At 38.7% G+C, this 19,588-nt stretch overlaps 1 protein-coding gene across 6 annotated transcripts in view; it reads right to left on the minus strand.

The window, feature by feature from the left end:
• AHCYL2 (adenosylhomocysteinase like 2) overlaps positions 1-18,921 on the minus strand; it is a 205,879-nt gene extending 186,958 nt beyond the window's left edge. For 4 of the 6 annotated variants that reach the window (XM_063099310.1, XM_063099309.1, XM_063099312.1 and 1 more), the window contains exon 1: positions 18,007-18,421. In XM_063099310.1, coding sequence (XP_062955380.1) covers positions 18,007-18,369 — 363 coding nt within the window. In that variant the 5' untranslated portion in view covers positions 18,370-18,421. Of the gene's footprint in view, positions 1-18,006; positions 18,422-18,587; positions 18,768-18,901 lie in introns of those variants that run through there. The other 2 variants (XM_063099313.1, XM_063099315.1) reach the window with 2 other exon arrangements.
• Positions 18,922-19,588: the final 667 nt, after the last annotated feature.

Here is a 19,588-nt window from a genome sequence, read left to right on the forward strand (position 1 = left end):
CAAAAGGACAAATATTGTATGATTCCACCTATATGAGTTACCTATAATGGGAAATTTATAGAGACAGAACAGAGGTTTCCAGAGGCTGGGGGAGGGGGGCACTGTTTAATAGTTATAGAGTTTTTGTTGGAACAATGAAAAACTTTTGAGTATAGAAAGTGGTGATGGTTACATACCATTGTAAGTGTACTGAATGCCAATGTATTGGACACTAAAATGGTTAAAGTGATAAATATTATGTTATGTAAACTTTATCACAATAAAAAAAATCAATTGTATTTCTATACACTAGAAATAAACAATCTGAAAATAAAATTAAGAAAACAATTCCGTTTGCAAGAGCATCAAAAAAATAAAATACTTAGAAATAAAATTTCACTAAAAAATACTAGACTTAAGGGCTGGCCTGTGGCTCACTCTGGAGAGTGTGGTGCTGATAACACCAAGGCCACAGGTTCAGATCCCATATAGGGATGGCCGGTTGGCTCACTGGCTGAGCGTGGTGCTGACAACACCAAGCCAACGGTTAAGATCCTGTTACAGGTCATCTTTAAAAAAAACAAAAAACAAAAAACTAGACTTATACACCATTAAGCACAAAAAATTGCTATAGAACAATTAGAGAAAATCTAAATAAATGGAGAGGCATTCCGTGTTCATGTATTGGAAGTGTCAATATCATTAAGATGGGAATTTTACCAAACTGACCTATAGATTCATTCTATGCAATCCTTATGAACATCTAGCAAGCGTTTTGGTAGAAATTGTCAAACTTATCCTAAAATTTATATGAAAATTTAAAGGACCTACGAGTCCCAAAATAATTTTGAAAAAGAACAAAATAGGAGGATTTATACTATCCAATTCCAGTACTTATATAAAGCTACAGTAATCAAGAAAGAATCGTAGGGCCTGGCCACATAGCTCAACTGGTTAGAGGTCATGGGTTTGGTTCCCTGTACTAGCCAGCCACTCCAAAAACCAAAGAATCATATTGGTGTCAAGATAGATATAAGATCAATGGAACAAAACATAGTCCAGAAATAGATCCACATATCTATAGACAACTGATGAAGGTGTCAGAACAATTCAATAAGGAAAAAGTAGTCTTTTCAACAAATGGTGCTGGGACAACTGGATATCCATACAGAGGAATAAAATTGGGCCAATATCTCATCCCAAAAGTCTAAATGTAAAACCTAAAACTATAAAACTGTTAAAAGAAAACATAAAAAAAAATTCTTGTGGCCTTGAGTCAGACAGATTTCATAGATATAATACCAAAAGCATAATCTGTTAAAAAAGTAATAAATTAAATTTTTTTCAAAATTAAAAACATTAATTCTTTAAAATACATCATTAGGAAAATGAAAAGACAAGCAAGCCACAAACTAGGAGAAAATATTTGCAAATCATATATCTGAAAAAGGACATGTGTATAGAATATAGGAGGAATACTTACAACTCAATAAAATAATAAAACAACCTAATTAAAAATAAGCAAACGATTTAAATAAACATTTCACCAAAGAAGCCATACAAATGGCTAATAAGCACATGTTCAACATCATTAGTAATGGGGAAATGCAAATTAAATCCATAATGACATAGGACCACTCAATCACTAAAATGGCTATTGTCAAAAAGACTGACAATACCAAGTGTTCACAAGGAGGTAGAGAAACTGAAACCTTCATGCATTGTTGGTTAGGAATGTAACATCATACAATCCCTTTGGAAAATAGTTTGCTGGTTTCTTAAAAAGTTAAACATAAACTATACACACAACCCATCAATTCCATTCCTACATATCTGCCCAAGAGAAATTAAAATGTCTGCACAAAGATTTATCCATAATTGATCATAACAGCATTATTCAAAATAGCCAAAGGTTGGACACAATCCAAATGTCCATCAACTACTAAACAGATAAATAAAATGTGGTACATCCATACAATGAAATGATATTCAGCAATAAAAAGGAACAAACTACTAATACATGAACAAGCCTCAAAAACATTTTGCTAAGTGAAAAAGCCAGACACAAAAGACCATATATTGTATCATTCCATTTATATGAAATTTCCAGAAATGGAGAATCTAAAGAGAAAGCAAATTAACTGGAGTGGAGAGGGGAGCAGGGATTGACTGCAAACAGGCAAAAGGGACTTTTGGGGGAAATGAAAAAGTTCCACAATTGGATTGTGGTAGTGATTTTAAAACTCTACATAATTCACACCCATTAGGATGACTATAATCAAAAAGCAAAATAACAAGTATTGTCAAGAATGTGGAAAAATTAAAACCCTTGTACATTGCTGGTAGGAATGTAAAATGGTACAGCTGTTATAGGAAACAGTATGACAGTTCCTTAGAACATAAGAAATAAAACTACTATCATATGATCTAGCAGTTCCACTTCTGGATGTACACCTAAAAGAATTGAAAGCATGGACTAGAACAGATATCTGTATCCAATATTCATAGAAGCATTATTCACAATAGCCAAAAGGTAGAAACAACCCAAGTATTTATCAACACTTGTATAAATGGATAAACAAAGTATGGTATATACATACAATAGAAGACTATTCATCCCTAAAAATAAATGAAATTCTGTCAAATGACACAACATGGATGAACCTTGAAGACATTATGCTAATTGAAATAGTCCAGACACAAGGGAAAATATTGTATGACTCTACTTATATGAGTAGTACCTAGAGTAGTCAAATTCATAGAGACAAAGCAGAATGGTGGTTTCTAGAGACTTGGGGGAGGAGGAAATGTGGAGTTATTGTTTAATGGGTATGATGAAGAGGTCAGGGGATGGGTTTGGGAAGATGAAGAGGTCAGGGGATGGGTGGTGGTGATGGTTGCCCAACAATGTGAATGTACGTAATACCACTGAACTGTACACTTAAAAATGTTTAGGGCCAGCCTGTGGCTCACTTGGGAGAGTGCAGTGCTGATAACACCAAGGCCACGGGTTCGGATCCCATACAGGGATGGCTGGTTAGCTCATTGGGTGAGCGTGGTGCTGACAACACCAAGTCAAGGGCTGAGATCCCCTTCCCAGTCATCTTTAAAAAAAAAAAATGTTTAAGATGAGGGCCGGCCCGTGACTCACTTGGGAGAGTGTGGTGCTGATAACACCAAGGCCGCGGGTTCAGATCCCTACATAGGGACGGCCAGTTAGCTCAATTGCAAGAGCATGGTGCTGACAACATCAAGTCAAGGGTTAAGATCCCCTTACCAGTCATCTTAAAAAAAAAAAAAAAAAAAGTTTAAAATGGTGAATTTCATGTTATATATGTATTTTACCATAATAAAAAAAATCCTACAAATATATTTAAGTCATACAATTGTAATTTTAAATGGGTGAATTTTATTCTATGTAAAGTTTACCTCAACAAAGCTGTTAAAAATAAAAAGAATACATTAAAAGGAATTTAGAGCTGGACAGTTAGCTCATTTGGGAGAGTGTGGTGATGATAACACCATGGTCAAGGGTTCAGATCCCCTTACCAACCAGCCACCAAAAAAATAAATAAATAAAATAAAAGGAACTTACCCAACCAAAATATCAAGAGTTGTTATAAAGTTCCAGCAGTTAAAGTGTGGTATTGGTAAAGGGATCCATAAAAAGACCAATGAAACAAAAGGGAGAATCCAGAAACAGAATGGATATGGGGTATATGACAGAAAGTGGCATTATATGTTGCTAGAGACTGAATGTTTGTGTCCCCCTTCCCAATTCATATGTTGAAACCTAATCCCCAACATGATGGTATTTGGATGTGGGGCTTTTGGAAGGTGATAAGGTCATGAGGGTGGAGCCCGCATGAATAAGATTAGTGCCCTTATATAAGAGGGCCCAAGAAAACTCCCTTCCCCCTTCCCCCATGTGAGGACACAGCAAAATAATTACTGTCTATGAATCAGGACGCTGGCCCTCACCAGACACTGAATCTGCTGGCACTTGATATTGGATTCCCAGACTCCAGAGCAATGAGAAATAAGTTTCTGCTGTTTATAAGCCACTAATCTATGGTATTTTTGTTTTAGAAGCCCAAATGAACTAAGACACATATCAACAGGGAAAGGATACACTTGGTAAACAAACAGGTCTGGGACAACTGCTTAATCCATATGGAAAAATAAAATGAAATTAGATCACTATCATATACCATACATATAAAAAAATTGAGATGGATTAAAGTCCAAACTGTACAAAAAAAAAAAAAAACGCTAAACATGTTAGAAGACTATATAGAAGACAGAAATTTTACCCAGGATAGGTAAAAATTTCTAAAACAAGACTCAAAAAGAACAAACTACGTAGAGAAAAAAATGATCAATTTTATATTAAAATTTCTATCTTCTGTATAAAAGGCATAAGTAAAACAATGACAGACCAGAAGACATTTGCAACACATATAGCTGATAAAGAATTAGAACAAGTATACATAAGGAACTTTTACAAATCAATAAGAAAAAGCCAGTAGGATCCAAAAACAAATTGTGAAAGGATATGAATACAGATACTTTACAAAAAAGGAAATCCAAATGAACTGCAAGTATGTTAAAAGATGCTCAACCTCACTAATATCCAAGGAAATGCAAATTCAAGCAGAGATGCTATTTCACAACTACCAGATTGACAAAAGTCTAATGTCTGACAATACCAGACATTAGCAAAGATTCAGAAAACCGGAATTAATTTTTTAAAAAATCACATTAGAGAATTTGAGAGTATCTGGTAAAGTTGATATACCTTAAGCAATTTTCTTCTAGAGATAAACCCTACAAAAACACTTACACATATGCATACCCTAGAGATACACTCACATGTATGCATAACATGATTAATGATGCTCGCTCCAGAAAAAAAAAAATTGGAAACAACCTAATGTCCATTAATAGGGGAATGGGTAAACTGTAGTATGTTCATACAATATGAAGTATTATACAGTAGTTAAAATCAATCAACTAGAAAATCTACATGTTCAAAGTGGTTAAAACTCAACATAAATTGAGTCAAAAAAGTAGGCTGCAGATTATCTACAAAACCACTCATGTAAAGTTTATAAATAAAACAATGCTATATATTACTTATTTATACACAACTGATATTTGATAAATAATATATAGCAAAAGTATTAAAACATGAAGGGGAATTATAAACAGAAAAATTTGGCCAGCAGTTACCTTTGTGTGTAATGGGAAGGGAAGAATGGGAATGAATAGAGAAGGAGTATAAAGAGATCTTCAGTTTTATCTACAATATTTTATATCTTTAAAAAATATCTAAAGAAAATTTTGCAAAATGATAACATTTGTTAAATTGGGCAGTGAGTACAATTTTCTCAGTACTTGTTGGTATGTTTGAAAATAAAATTTTTTAGACAGGCATTTGGTCAAATGAATACATATACATGTACCAGACAGCAAGAGAAAAATATTTATCTCTTTTTGGAACCTACATTTGTGAAACTATTCTACTATTGTCTCTGGCGTCTAACTCCCTCAGTAGGACAGAAACCCTCAAGTATTTACACAAACATACACATGCTGTACATGTTGAGTCTCCTTTTTCCTAATAAGATACTTCTCACAAGATGTTAGCTGAGAAACTAAAATATCTGGCTATGTAGCTACCAGTGACCTACCAGCCAACACAGTACAATGTGCCATCTCCTGCCCACATCAGTGTAGGTTAAAAATCTTTTAACTTACAACTAAATAATTCCCCTGAGTCATTCCTAAGTTTCATCACAGCTCTCTATGGAAACCTATATCCTGAATGACCTAACACGCAAAATTACATCTCTTTCTACTTTTAAAATAATATTTCCTCTATGTTCCTCAGTTCCACACACCCACAGAGGACTCAGCATGAAATTCTCCATTTATGTGCAATATTTCTGGATCTTCCAATGCTGAGATTTATGTGACTCAGACAGCACCAAGGGAGTGTGTTAACTAGCGCACAAAGAGGAACTGAGTATGGAACTCTGCTTAACCAGCAATTTAGGATGCAAGCTCCTAAGAGAAAATAAAATGAGAATGACTTTCCACCCAAGCATGATGAGTACAACAAACTAAAGATGATGCCCATGAACAAGCAGTTCCAGAAACAGGAATTCACATAAAACTGGCTTTGTATCATTCACTGTTCTGCAGATCCAATGGCAGCCCGTCCATTTTTGCTTCATTTTCTGGCTCAGTTAGAAGTATCTTAGAGAGAATACCTGTCCCTTCTCAAAATAACTATAGAGAACACTGCTCAAGTTCTATGAAAATCTCAGTTTTTGGGCCGGCCCCGTGGCTCACTCGGGAGAGTGAGGCGCTGGTGGCGCCAAGAACAGCCGGTGCACTCACTGGCTAAGCATGGTGCGGTCGACACCATGCGGATGGTTGCGTTGGGTGTCAGTTTGTGTGTGTGTGTGTGTGTCTCCATGTTTTCGTGTGTGGGTGGGCCTCAGGGAGTGTGTGGGTCTGTGTGGGGTGTCTCTGCGGGTGCAAGTAGGGGACTCTCTGTGGAGATACATGGGATTCTTTCCATGGGTGTGGGGTCTCTCTGTGTGGGAAGGGACTAGGTAGAAGGTTCTTGGGGGGATTCTGTTGTATGTGTGTAAACGAGGGTGGGGGATCTCAGTGCATAGGCAGTCTGTGTCTCTGTCTTTGTGTATCTGTGCCTGTGTTTCTATGTCTCTATATGTCTATCAAGTATTTAATTACAAGGGGGTTTTTTTTGGCAGCTAGCTATAACAAGTCTTATAACAAGTTTTATTATAAATTTCCACCATTCCACAAACTCTGAAATGATTTTCTTGCCTCTCCAGTCTGAAGTTTCATAAAAGAGAAACATGAAATAAGACCAACTGCTAAGCCAACATCTACTCAACAATGAGTAAAAAATTGAGGTTCTGGCAGGTATACACTAGTACAGAAGCAGAATTGGCCGAGATTGTTAATTTCTGACAAGCTCCCAGGTAATACCAATGCTTCTGGCTTTAGTAGCAAGGATCAATTTGAGTAGCAAGGATCTAAATGATTCCAAACTTAATAAACTGCCTCTAACTATAATTAGACCTCCCACGTAGATTTTCCAGAGTATCCTCTGACTGACATGTATATCAGCTCAGCTTAAGTGTCATATATCTGACTGTAAATTAGGAGTTAACATTTTGAGAGGCCGGCCCATGGCTCCGTTGGGAGAGTGTGGTGCTGATGGCACCGAGGCTGCGGGTTTGGATCCCTATATAGGGATGACCAGTTAGCTCACTTGGGAGAGCGTGGTGCTGACAACACTAAGTCAAGGGTTAAGATCCCCTTACCGGTCATCTTTTAAAAAAAAAACAAAAAAACAGGAGTTAACATTTTGTTTTAAATATGTTTCCTGTGAACTTGGTTTGTGTGAGCCAGTCCTAAAAGGTAAATGATCTCTGAGTGTAGTAAAAATGTGAATTTCTGGACTTTTTGTAAAGCTGGAACAAGGAAACCTCACAAAGGTTCTACTGCATTGTGAAACCTCTTCGATAAACAACCAACTAGTTTTCCTAAGGTGATACACCTCAATTTCATTTTTCTTTTCTTTTTTTTGTACAACTTAATTTCAATGCTCTCCCAACTACAATTCCTGCTTTCGGTATTGCTCATATCAAACTAGATTGTATTTATTTATTTTTTTAGCGGCTTGCCGGTACCATATTTACTTCTATATCTACATTTCCTACTTTCTTCTTGAGGGCAAGAATGGTATATTGATAATTACATAACTCTAGCATTTAGTAGTATGTGGCACAGAACAGATAGATTTTGCACAAAAGAAGCACACAATGTATCAGGGGAGATAATTAAGACAAGTATCCAGAAGCAGTAAAATTACTTCTCTACTTCTACTTTTAGCATGGGCCCTAAAAAGGAAATAACATTAGACCAATTAACTTTCTTTCCTTATAGGAAAAAAAAAAGAGATGAATTAATGTAGTAAAAATTCCTATTCCATTTCTGTCTCCCAAAGCAGAGTGACCCAAGACTAGACTTGACTGAGCTTTATCCAAAAAAGTTTTGTTAAAGAAGAATCTTTATTTACCTTCCAGGAAAAGAAGTCCCTCTTTAACCAGGAGCAGATAATGTCAACTTTGAAAGGTAAACGCACACAACTACCTAAACAAAGCAAAAATTTTTGTTCCTACAGCCTCATCACACATATTCAATTCCTGACAATTCCTTTAAAAAAAAGTGTGGGGAGGCTGGCCCATGGCTCACTTGGGAGAGGGTGGTGCTGACAACACCAAGTCAAGGGTTAAGATCCCCTCACCAGTCATCTTTTAAGAAAAAAAAAAATCTGGTATCATTTTGGAAAAGGACCACACAGTGTTACATTTATCCATCTTAGTAAAATTGCAGAAGATGAATTCTCCTGCAGACCACTGCTGCATAAGGTATGTATTTAAGATATCACTGAGGCTCCAGTTTCTGCCAAAACATAAAACTAATCTATAACAACTAAACAATAAGAAAAATTTACTAAAATAGCATGTTTCTGTGTATAACTTATTATAAGAATAAAATTAGCAGTACCAGGATGGTAGTTTTTAGTGTCATTCTTGAGTTAATAAATAAGCACTGTCTTCAATCAAAAGTTATTTCTACATGTACAGCTAAAAGTTAAGAAAGAAAACAGTTAAGAAGGACAAGTTAGAGAGAAAAAAACAATCAGAGAACAAATCAGAAAAAGGTAAAATATTACATTCTATTTGAGGACAAAGAGAACTATCTTCCATTACAAACAGAAATAAATTCCAGATGGATTGAAGACCAAGAAATAATAAACACAATCATAAAAACAGTTGAAAAATTATAGAAGAATTTGTTTATAAACTTGGGGTGAGAAAGGCCATTCTAAGACACAAAATGTTTAAGTCAAAAAGGAAAACTGCTAAATTTGACTACATAAAGACTTTTAAAATCACAAACATTGTTACAAATCAAAAAACAGAGTAAGAAAAAATACTTGCAACACACACACACAAAGAATTAATATCCAGAATATATAAATAATTGCTACAACCAAATGAAAAAGATAATCCAATAGGGCAGAGATTTTTATCTATTTTGTTCACTGCTGTATCCCCAGCACTTGGCACACAGTAGTCACTCAGTAAATAATTTGTTAATGTATATGAACAGACAATTACAAGAAAAAGAATATAAATTGCCAACATATTCATGAAAATATTCTCAGCCTCATTATAGGCAGAAGAATGCCAATAAAAAGAAAGGTGAAAGCTTTTCCCCATCAAAGATGTAAAAATTATCCAGTATTGGTGAGGGCGTGATGAAAGAGATGTCTTGTCTATAGTTAGCTGATATGGAAAATAGTGCTGCATTTTTGAAGGCAACATGGCATTATAGATATCTTTCAACCCAAAAATTCTGCTTTTAGATATCTATCCTAGAGAAACAATTCTACATATACACAAAGAGAATGCATACAGATAGTTACTACAGCACTGTGTATAATGAAAGGGGAAAAAAGTTAAGTTAAATGAGCATCGACAGAAGAATGGTTTAATAAACAATGGTACAGACTTTGGAAATCAATTCAGCAGTTAAAAAGAATGAGATAGATCTATACTAGGGTATTAAAAAAATTCGTGGAGATGTTATAATACCAAGGTCAAGGGTTTGAATCCCCTTCCCCCTCCCCGCCAAAAAAGTTCATGGAAACATTTGTATTATCTTTTAATTCTATTTTTCCACAAACTTTTTGAAGTACCCTCATATGTACTGACACAGAAAAAGCTCCAACACATTCTATTAAGTAAAAAAGGAACCTGCAAAACGATGTGTATACAGTCTGCTTTTATTTATGTACAAGTTACTATGAAACTATAAATTTCTCTATGAACAAATATTCACAGAAAAAAGTCTATAAAGATAAATAAATTGATAGCAGAGATCACCTCTGGGGAGGGGAATAAGACTGGCTGAGGGCCAAGGAAGGTCTTCTGCTTTGTTAGATTGAATTACTTGTGTAATAAAAAACATTTTTTTAAGGAAAAAAAATAATGGAAGTGCCATTTAACTGAAATGAAGAAAACAAGAACAAAATATGTGGGGGATAAGACAGATAAAAAATTCAGTTTTGGACAAGAAAGTTTTTTTTTTTGTTTTGTTTGGCAGCTGGCCTGTAAGGATCTGAATCCTTGACCTTGGTGTTATCATAGATGACTCAGAGAGATTACACAATGAAAAGAGCAGAGGGCCCAAGACCAAGGAGAAAGAGCCAACAAAGACTGAGAAAGAGCAGCCAGAGAAATAAGATGAAAATTAGTAAAGAGTGGTGTCATAGAAGCCAAAGGAGAAGAGCGTTTCATATGGAGTAGCTGCAAAAGGCTGCTGCTGAGAGGTCTAATAAGAGGAGGACTGAAAAAAAAAGACAACCATGTTTCCCAGTTTGATGGACATCAGCAACTTTAGCTAGAGGGTTTCGTTTTGGTCAGAGTATTAGAGTAGAAGTGGGTTAAGGAGTTTATAAGAAGCAAAGCGTACACAGCACATATAGAAACTCTTGTAAGAACCTTGGCTGTGAAAGAGAGTAGAAAAACAGGACAGTGGCAAAAAGGAAACATACAGGTCAAATGATAGGGTTTTCAAAATGGGAGATGGCAGAGCAAATATGAATACTGAAGAAAAGGATCTCGCAGAAAGAGGAAATGACAAAAGGAAGAAGTTCTTTAAGAAGACAGGAGAAAATGTGATTATAGCACCTGTGGAGGGACTGGTCTTTGATAGAATGAAAAAGCCTTCCTCTGTCATAACAGGAAGGAAAAAGAAAAAAATGTATCCCAGAGGCACATGGGTTTGTAGATTTGGGAGGTACAAAAATGAAGAAATTCTCATTTGGTGGCTTCTGTTTTTATTCTGAAGCATAAGGCCTATTTGCTGGTTAAAAAATAAAAAAGATGAATACATGAGGGATAAGAAATAGACTATGAAATAGTCATTTTCAGTGAGTGGAAAAGTCAACTTACTAAAGAAATGTATAACATTGCTAGGCAATGCTGATTACACATATGAGGCTGATGATTATGAATTTATAGTAACACTGATCTGCCTGATTTTCTGATTTTCTCTAGCACTCTCAGCTCCATGGGTGCAGGGAACTAAAAAGGTTATGTTCAACTAGTGCATCACTCAGAGTTCTACAAGCAACAGAAGTCAACTCTGGTTGAATTAAACAGAAAAAGAATTTACAGAAAGGAATATGAGGTAACTTTCAGAGTGGAGAAACTGTGTGAGGGCTACACAGCTAAAAATATACAAAATTATAGAATTGGCTTGGCAAAGATGTCATGATTGCTACTGCCAAGTAGGAGATGCGGCAGCTTAGTGTGCATCATTATAGTTGTAGACATCAAGTGCCAACCCTAACAGTACTGCTACTTGTTGCTCCTGTGACTTGATCTTGCTGCTAGAGGTTCACACTACATGGAGAGTTGCTGATAATGGAGACAGATGTTTACAGAACACAGTGGAAAGGGTTGGTGGACTGCATCAGCTGCGGATGAAGAGAGTGGTAAAGGAATGAGTATTAGGAAGATAATGGATGACAGGACGTCTGGTAGCGACTGAAGTAACAGGGATGTGATACATGGTGGTTTGGGCTTCCCTACGTAGGAAGGTAGATCCTGAGATTCGAAGGGTTGCACAGCGGTCTCAGCAAAAGTTCAAGCAGACTTCACATGGAAGTTTGGTCAGAGCAGTAGGGGGTTGGCAGTCTGGCAAAGCCTCCCACTATTGCTATGGGAAATGTTTCACCTCACTGATCCCCAAAAGCATCACAGATTGGCAAAGCCATGGGCATGTTAATTACTCTCTTTGAGGCTATATTTTCTCATCTGTAAAACAAAGATAATACTACTCAATTGATAAAGTTGTTATAAGGATTAAATGAGATGAAATAGAATGATGTCTGGCACAGAATAAGTATTCCATAAATTGTAGCCACTGTAAGTGTCACCGAAACCAAAAGAAGAGTTTCCAAGAAAAGGTAGTCAACACTATCAGATCTTTCAGAGTGCTCACAAAGGTTCACATTGGGAGCATTGTGGGAGATAAGTTTGTAAGGAAGATGAAGCCAGTTTTAGTCTCAGGTTTGCAATATTTAAAAAGGCTTTAAGGAAAAGCCATATAGTCAGAGAAACTCAACTAGCAGCTCTTGTACACTTCCTTAATACAGGTTATGAGCTAAGAATTAGGTACCCCAAACTGATAAATTTCAACTGATAGACCTTTGGAAAAAAGAATAGAAAATCATCAGCTATTAATGCAACTGTCCAAGAGGGAAAATGGCTAATCGGATTGTTGCAGAATACAGCTGGGGAAGAGGGAGACTGAAAATCATCCACATCGTATGTTTTAATTAATTTAATCAAAATAATTCTAGACTTAGGAACTATTATGAAAGAACTTCAATCGTCGTTGCTTTCTCCTCTGCTCTGCTCTCACCAAATCTCAGGTCATAGGTCATTCTTACTATAAAAAGCTCCACACATTCCATAGAAATCTGATCAAGCTCACTAAGCCTCTTATTGGGTGAATGGAATTTCAGCTCCTCTAATTGCACCTTCCACCTGACCATGAGGGCAGGGAGGTGGATCAGGAAGACTACCGAGATTGTTCTGCCATCCACCTCAGCCTCTGCCATCCACCTCAGCCGTACCTTTATGGCTGGGCCAAAGGTAGTGGGTTATCAGAACTTACTAACATTAGTGTCACTAAAGTTGGTATATAATCCTTGATTGCTAAATTTAAGACTTAAAAAAAAAAAGAAAAAGAGAAGAAAAAGAGCTATCATGATGAAAGAAACTGTATATTCTTTATAAACTCAGTTCAACAAAAGGTCTGAATACACATTACAAAAAATCTTTTTTTTTCCTTTTCACTGTGGGGGAGGGGACCATTGTCAAGGAAATAACATAGGAACTCACTCTCCCTTTTTCATGAACTACCCATTTCTTCAATTAACTGGACACTAAGGACCTAAGCAGTCGTCCTCAAAATATAAAAAACACACAACTGCAACTTCAGCCCTGAAAAACCTCCTAAAACAGCTCTTAATGTTCAATCTTTCCTATGTTCAAGGAGAATAGAATTCACAAATTATGCACAATAAGGGTTGCTTTCTCAGAAAATTCATAAACGTTCACAAAAATATTTGTTAAGTTAGAGTGTGGTACTGATAACACCACAGTCCAGGGTTCAACCCCTGTACCAGCCAGCTGCCAAAAATATATCTATCTATATATTGTATCTCTCTCTCTATATATAAATATATATCTTCAACCAGTTCAACGAAGAAAAAGAAACTGCCTGTTAGTGCAATAACGAAAAATCCACAAAAAAATACAGATTAAGATTTATTTATTTACTTTGCTATGCCATAAAACATCGCAATAAATTTGTTTTCAATAAATTTTTAAAATTTTTTTCTATTTAACTTCTCAAAATACATTGCACTTGATTTTCATGCCCCTTTACCTGTTCCTCTCCACCTCCACCCCTCCCCCTGCACATCGTATCTGTTTACTTGACTTAAATAGTTCAAGGAATTTTTGTGGTTATTCTGTCTTCTTCCCCCACCCCCCTTTATTTGTTTGTGTGTTTAGAAAACACAGATTAAGGGCCAGCCCGTGGCTCACTCGGGAGAGTGTGGTGCTGAGAACACCAAGGCCCCGGGTTCGGATCCCATATATGGATGGCCGGTTCGCTCACTGGCTGAGCGTGGTGCTCACAACACCAAGTCAAGGGTTAAGACCCCCTCACCGGTCATCTTTTAAAAAAAAAAAAAAAAATAGAAAACACAGATTAAGATTTAAAAGATTCAATCCTGAGTTTTGAACAGAGAAATATTTGAATTGAAAAGCAAGAGTTTGGAATTTGGAGTCAAACAGATTAGGGTTCTGTTAGCTCCATCACATTACTGTGTAACTTTGAGTTAAATTCCTTATCTCCCCAACCCTCAGTTTCCTCAATAAAACAAGTACAACTCTGAGAGCTCTTAAAGTTAACTGAAGAAACATAAAGCTCTAAGTACAATGCCTGGGTACATAGCAGGAATATATAACATGTTTCCTCTTCCAGTTTTCAAAAGGTTTAATCAGAGATTGATTCATAGAGAAGGTGGGACTTAAAGACCAGGGAAAAATTGTTACCTGAATGGGAAGGAGGAGTATATTCCTCAAATACTCCAGATTTATTTTTAACTTTAAAAATAAGGATATATTTCTCTGATTATCAGTAAATTACTAATGTGAAGGTACATCACTGATCTTGAAATGCTTTTCTGTATAAGATGCTCTTCTTCCCCTATTCTAATTTTACAATTCTTTGAGTTTCTACATTTGTACAATTTTCTCCTGTCCTCTCCCTGAAGCCCTGACTCACACCCTCCTTACTCTGGTCTTGGGATGACCTAAGCCTTAGCCAGACAGACACACCTTAGAGTTTACTTAGTATTTTAAAAGACTTCTGGGAGAAGGCCAGAAACCTGCATCTAAGAGGTTAGAAAAGAATCAGCATGGTATAATGAAAAAGACAAGGGCTTTGGAAACAGATCTGGGTTTAAGTCCTACCTCCACCACTTTCTAAATGTATAATCTTGGGCAAGGCACTTAACCTTTCTGAACCTCATTTCCTCATCTGAAAAATGGAGATAATACCACCTATATCTCAGACTGTTTGTTATGAGGATTACAGAAATGACTATGACAATTTCTGGCACATAAAAGGTCAATTAATGGTAACTATTATTAGTGTCCAACTGCCAATTGCCTCACTGAACTTTTCAAAGCTGTACTTTTATAAGTGGCAAAAAAGTAGTCATACTGCTCCCACATTCCCTTGCCCATATCCCAAACATTCCATTTCAGTAATCTATAATTAACTAAATCAAGAGCTTAAACAATTCAGGGCAGGAAAGTGCTAACATGGCTCAACTCATTCTCTCCTGACAGCAACAAAGCCAGTGCAAGGTGGATATGTTTGCCAAAAGAAATAGTCTGTTTGAACATGGTCATTACTGATACTGATGTAAGCACAAACTAGTTGAGGTCCTTTAGTTTGCAGCCTTACTGTCAGAAAGTTTTAACTTTTCGGAAATAAATCCTCTCCTGCCTTATTTTCCCTGCTGAGCTCCAACACTCCTATCACCCATTTTCAAGAACATAGGGAAGAAATCCTCTGACCTACTGCTGCAGCATTCGCTGTGGAATTTATCTTCCCTTTTCACAAATTAGTTCTTAAAGAGATTTTTGGTTTGCTGGGTTCACTTATGTGAGCTTATGAAGAAGGACATTACATATAAATATATCATAGCTACAAAGACAAGATCTGACCCCCAGAGCACCACAAGTTACACGATGCAGGCAGGTGCCAAAGATAAGATGTGGGTGAGTAACCTGCACACCATATGTTCATTCCTGTTAGCTACTGTACTTGGCTCTTGGAAAAAGTTTATTTCCCTTGTGTGGCTGAGCAGAGGAACAGAACTAAGAAAACTGATGACAGTACATGAATACAGTAAGGGAAACCATGCGTAGAAATGTGACTTAAAGTCTGTACGTGACGGTTACAAAATAAAAGCAACAGTCACCAGTTACATAGCCAAAGGCAGCTATTTCAATCCTATACACTATAATAAAAGCAGAAGGGAGTCAAGGGCAGAATGATTATTTAAATAGATAATCTAAGAATCAAGAATGGCTCAACACATCAAAATGTCACACTGTAGTCCCTTGGTAAGGTGACTTTCAACTTGGGGAAAGAAGGGCAGTCTCATGCACTTATTTTCATTTAGCCAAATCATTATCAAGGTTAAAGATTCTGTCCCCAAAAAGCAGCTCAGCAATGCCCTTAATTGTTTCATACAGCTGCATCCTTGCCCAGCTTCACCTGCTTAACTTTCAGCAGAGTTGTTTTCTGGTGCAATTAACATTGTAAGGCAAGCTCAGCCCTGTCTTCCATAGCCTTGAGGCTGCTGAGTAAATCTAGAATCATGGAACATGTATTTTGATGCTGAAAAAACAGGAAGAAGGTGGTTCTGCGACAAGAAAAATGGTCAAGAAGCACATCTAGAATTAAGAAAAACAGACTGTGGTATGCTGGCCTGTGATTTTTTAAATTCTTTATATAGAATCTATTGAATTGTGTGTACCTTTCAGAAGAGGTCATGGTGGCACTTAAGCCATGATGGAAGGGGTAAAATAAAAATCAATTTTCATAATAATAAAAGCCATCATTTCTTAAGACCCTACTATATGTGCCAAGTTCAATGCTAAGCTATTTACAAATATTTCTAATCCTCAATCATAATTAGTAACCTCATTTTACAGAAGAGGAAATTGTGATTTGTAGAATTTGGAAATTACTCATAAGGTAGTAGTGAGGGTGCTAGAATTCAAACCCAGGTCTGCCTGACTGTATACTCCATGCTCTAAAAGCAATTTGTTAAACACCCTCAAGAGATCTAATCAAATTACAGATTTTACATACAAAGACTCTTAATCACAAGAAAAATATTTGACCAAAGTTATAAAGCATCTCTACTAGCCAGAAATATGCTTCAGATTTCCAGCCTTATATCTAGGTGTTCACCAGCACTGGTGCCCCTGGCTGCCTCTTTCTACTATAATTCCTTCAAAATGAGTTTCATGCTGCAAACAACAAAAATGCTGTGGAAAAAAGCATTATTAAACAAATTCTTTCAGTCTTGCCTCTGACATCATTTATCACCTATATCTGGGTAGTTAGAATGAAAGGGTTATCTGTTATACCATAATTATGAGTCTATTACAACAAAAAGTTAGGCTGGATCCAAGATTTCAATTCAGCTGAGTCCTACACAGAATAAAATCAATGCACTTCACATTCTTTTATTGCTGTTCTGATAAAGCAATTAAAAATCATTCACGGCAATTAAAAATAACATAAATCGTTCTGTTCACATTGTGCCTAGGAAATTAGAGCCATAACAGAGCCCTTTTTATATGATCCACATCTCTGTCTTTTCCAATATTTGCCTTTTTTTCCGTGTCGATTTAGCTTTAAGATAGACACACCATGGATAGCCGATGTACACGTAAAACGGGGTATCACACTCATACATCTAAGCACACTTGCTCCTTGGTGTTTGAGGCCTCGTCAAAACTACATCTGAAAGAAACTCACAGCTGAGACTGAAAGCCCCACCATGATCATCTTTCCCAAAAGTAGCAGCATTTCTTCCTAACACTTTCAGATTACAATAAAGGAACCAATAAAACAATCATTCTCTTCATACACTCTGATGATCCTAATGACCAACTACTGAGAGGGAAAGACCAAACTTTTAAGATAAAAGAATGAAGAGAATCTCTCCATTAGTCTTCTACATTGAGAAGATGCAAGGATACTGCAGTAGCTGGAAATGAAGGGCCCAGCATCTGTGTAAGTGGTTGGCCACAGAAAGGCAAAAAGTCATCATGTGGACAGAAACCAGACAACTGAGGATTTCAATGCGAGGTAAGTACTGCTTACTCGTTCTCCAAGTAGAAAAGATCTTTCCACCCTTATTGCTGGGTGAATTCCTGCAAACGGTAAGGTTTTTGTCTATCTTTGGGGTTTCCTCCCCGGATAGTCTGGAAAATAAGACACGGGAGTGTGTCGGGGGCGCGGGGTGTAGTATTAGATACCTCTGCCTATTCCAAGTAGTAGGGGACAGCGCTACCTCCATGTTACTCATAGTGAAGTACGACCGTGCCACCTGGAGTCCCCGCTCCCCCGCACTGGGGGCCGGGTGGAGGCATCTCGGAGAGAGAGGGTTTGAGGGGAAAAGGGGTCTCTGCTCCTATGATCGGAGGGAGGGCGTGGAGGGTGGTGCCGCTGTGCCGAGAGGATCTGCGGTTCCCCGCCCTCCCTTCCTCTCCACAAGAGGCAGCCCGGCCCCAATACCTTCTTGACTGTGCGCGGCGCCTCGGTGACGGAGCCGTCGGGGCTGACTAGGGCCTCGCCGCCGTCGCGATGCCGCTGGTGCTGGTGATGCGGGTCGCTCCGCTTCATGGCCGACGCCTGAGGCACCTTCCCGGCGGCTGGGCTGAGAGCCGCGGCGGGCCCTGAGCCCGGGCCGGGGGCCGGGGGCCGCTCCGCGGCGGGAGCTGGCACCTCAGGGTCTCCGCCGCCCGCCGGGGGGGCCATGGCGCCCACGGCCGCCGTGCTCAGTCCTAGCTGCGGCTCCGCCTCGGAGGGGCTCAGGTCCTTCAGCTCCACCTCAGGCACCTTGGCGGCAGCCGCTGCTGACACAACCTGCACCGACATCACCACCTCCGTTGCAACCGCCGGCTCAGACTCCGGCTCCGGCTCCGGCTCGGCCCCGCCTCCGGCCTCCCTTCCCCTTCCCTCCCCCATGCCCCCACTCCTCCCCTCCATCGCCTCCGCTCCCACCCCCTTCCTCCGCCAGCCCGCCCGCCCGCCAGCCCCGGCCTCTCCAGCCCCGCCCCACCCCGGTCCGGCTGGCGCGCGAAGAGCCACGGGACCTGTAGTGCGCTTGCTCCGGGCAGCACGCGGCGAGAAGACTGCGGGACCGCAGCCCCCGACCTACACTGCGCGCCGCCGGGGGCGGGGCCCGCGGCGCCCTCCGGGAGTTGTAGTTTCCTGTCGGCCTTTCCTTGGGAAGGTGGGATTCTGTAGGGAAGAGGGAGCCCTAGGGCCTGTGGCTGACGGAAAGGAGCGAGGACAGGTGACACGACGTGAGATGAGGAAGAGAAAGTCTTCACCAGAGTTGTGGTTTCCGGGGAGGGAATGCCAGAAACCTTAGGGCCGCGAAAGTAGGGGAGGGAAGACTGCTTACCCTGAGGCGTGAATCTCCTCCGTCTGTGCACGTCTGCGGTCACGTGGGCGGGCATTTAAAGGAAAAGCAGGGGCGTCACGTGAGGAGAGCGCTGGCTCCAGGCAGAAAGTGGCTTGATTTTAGTTTCTCTCTGAAATCGGGACTCTAACATCTTCCCGAACGTTGATGGCTTTGTTTTTAAGAGGAATAATATAGGACCTTGCCCGCTGTGGCCATTTGTGGCACATTCTGGATTTGGAAGCTAAAATCAGTCCCAAAAGAAGTTAGCTACCTCTAGGTCGAAATTTCAAGGCTGAGAAATTACACGTTGCCTTAAGCGAGGCCAAATCTTTTGACCTAATAATTCTACTAGAGAAATAATCTGAAATTCAGATTCGTTTATCAGTAGAGAGGAATATTAACTGAAATATGAACAGTGATTTCCCTAAGTGATGCGATTTGGGGTGATTTTTACTTTCTGTGTACTTTCCTATATTATTTAAAATTTTTATGTTCATTTTATTTTTGGCAGCTGGCCGGTGTGGGAATCCAAACCCTTGACTGGTGTTACAACACTGTGCTCTAACCAACTTAGAAACCGACCAGCCCTAAATTTTACATTTATTTAAGAAGGTGTAAGCAGTTTTATTTTTAATAACAAAAGGTATCTGAAACTAATGTCCAACAATAAGGGAATGGTTACAGGCT

The sequence above is a fragment of the Cynocephalus volans genome, chromosome 6 (genome assembly GCF_027409185.1).
Source record: "Cynocephalus volans isolate mCynVol1 chromosome 6, mCynVol1.pri, whole genome shotgun sequence".
Classification (NCBI taxonomy): Eukaryota; Metazoa; Chordata; class Mammalia; order Dermoptera; family Cynocephalidae; genus Cynocephalus; species Cynocephalus volans.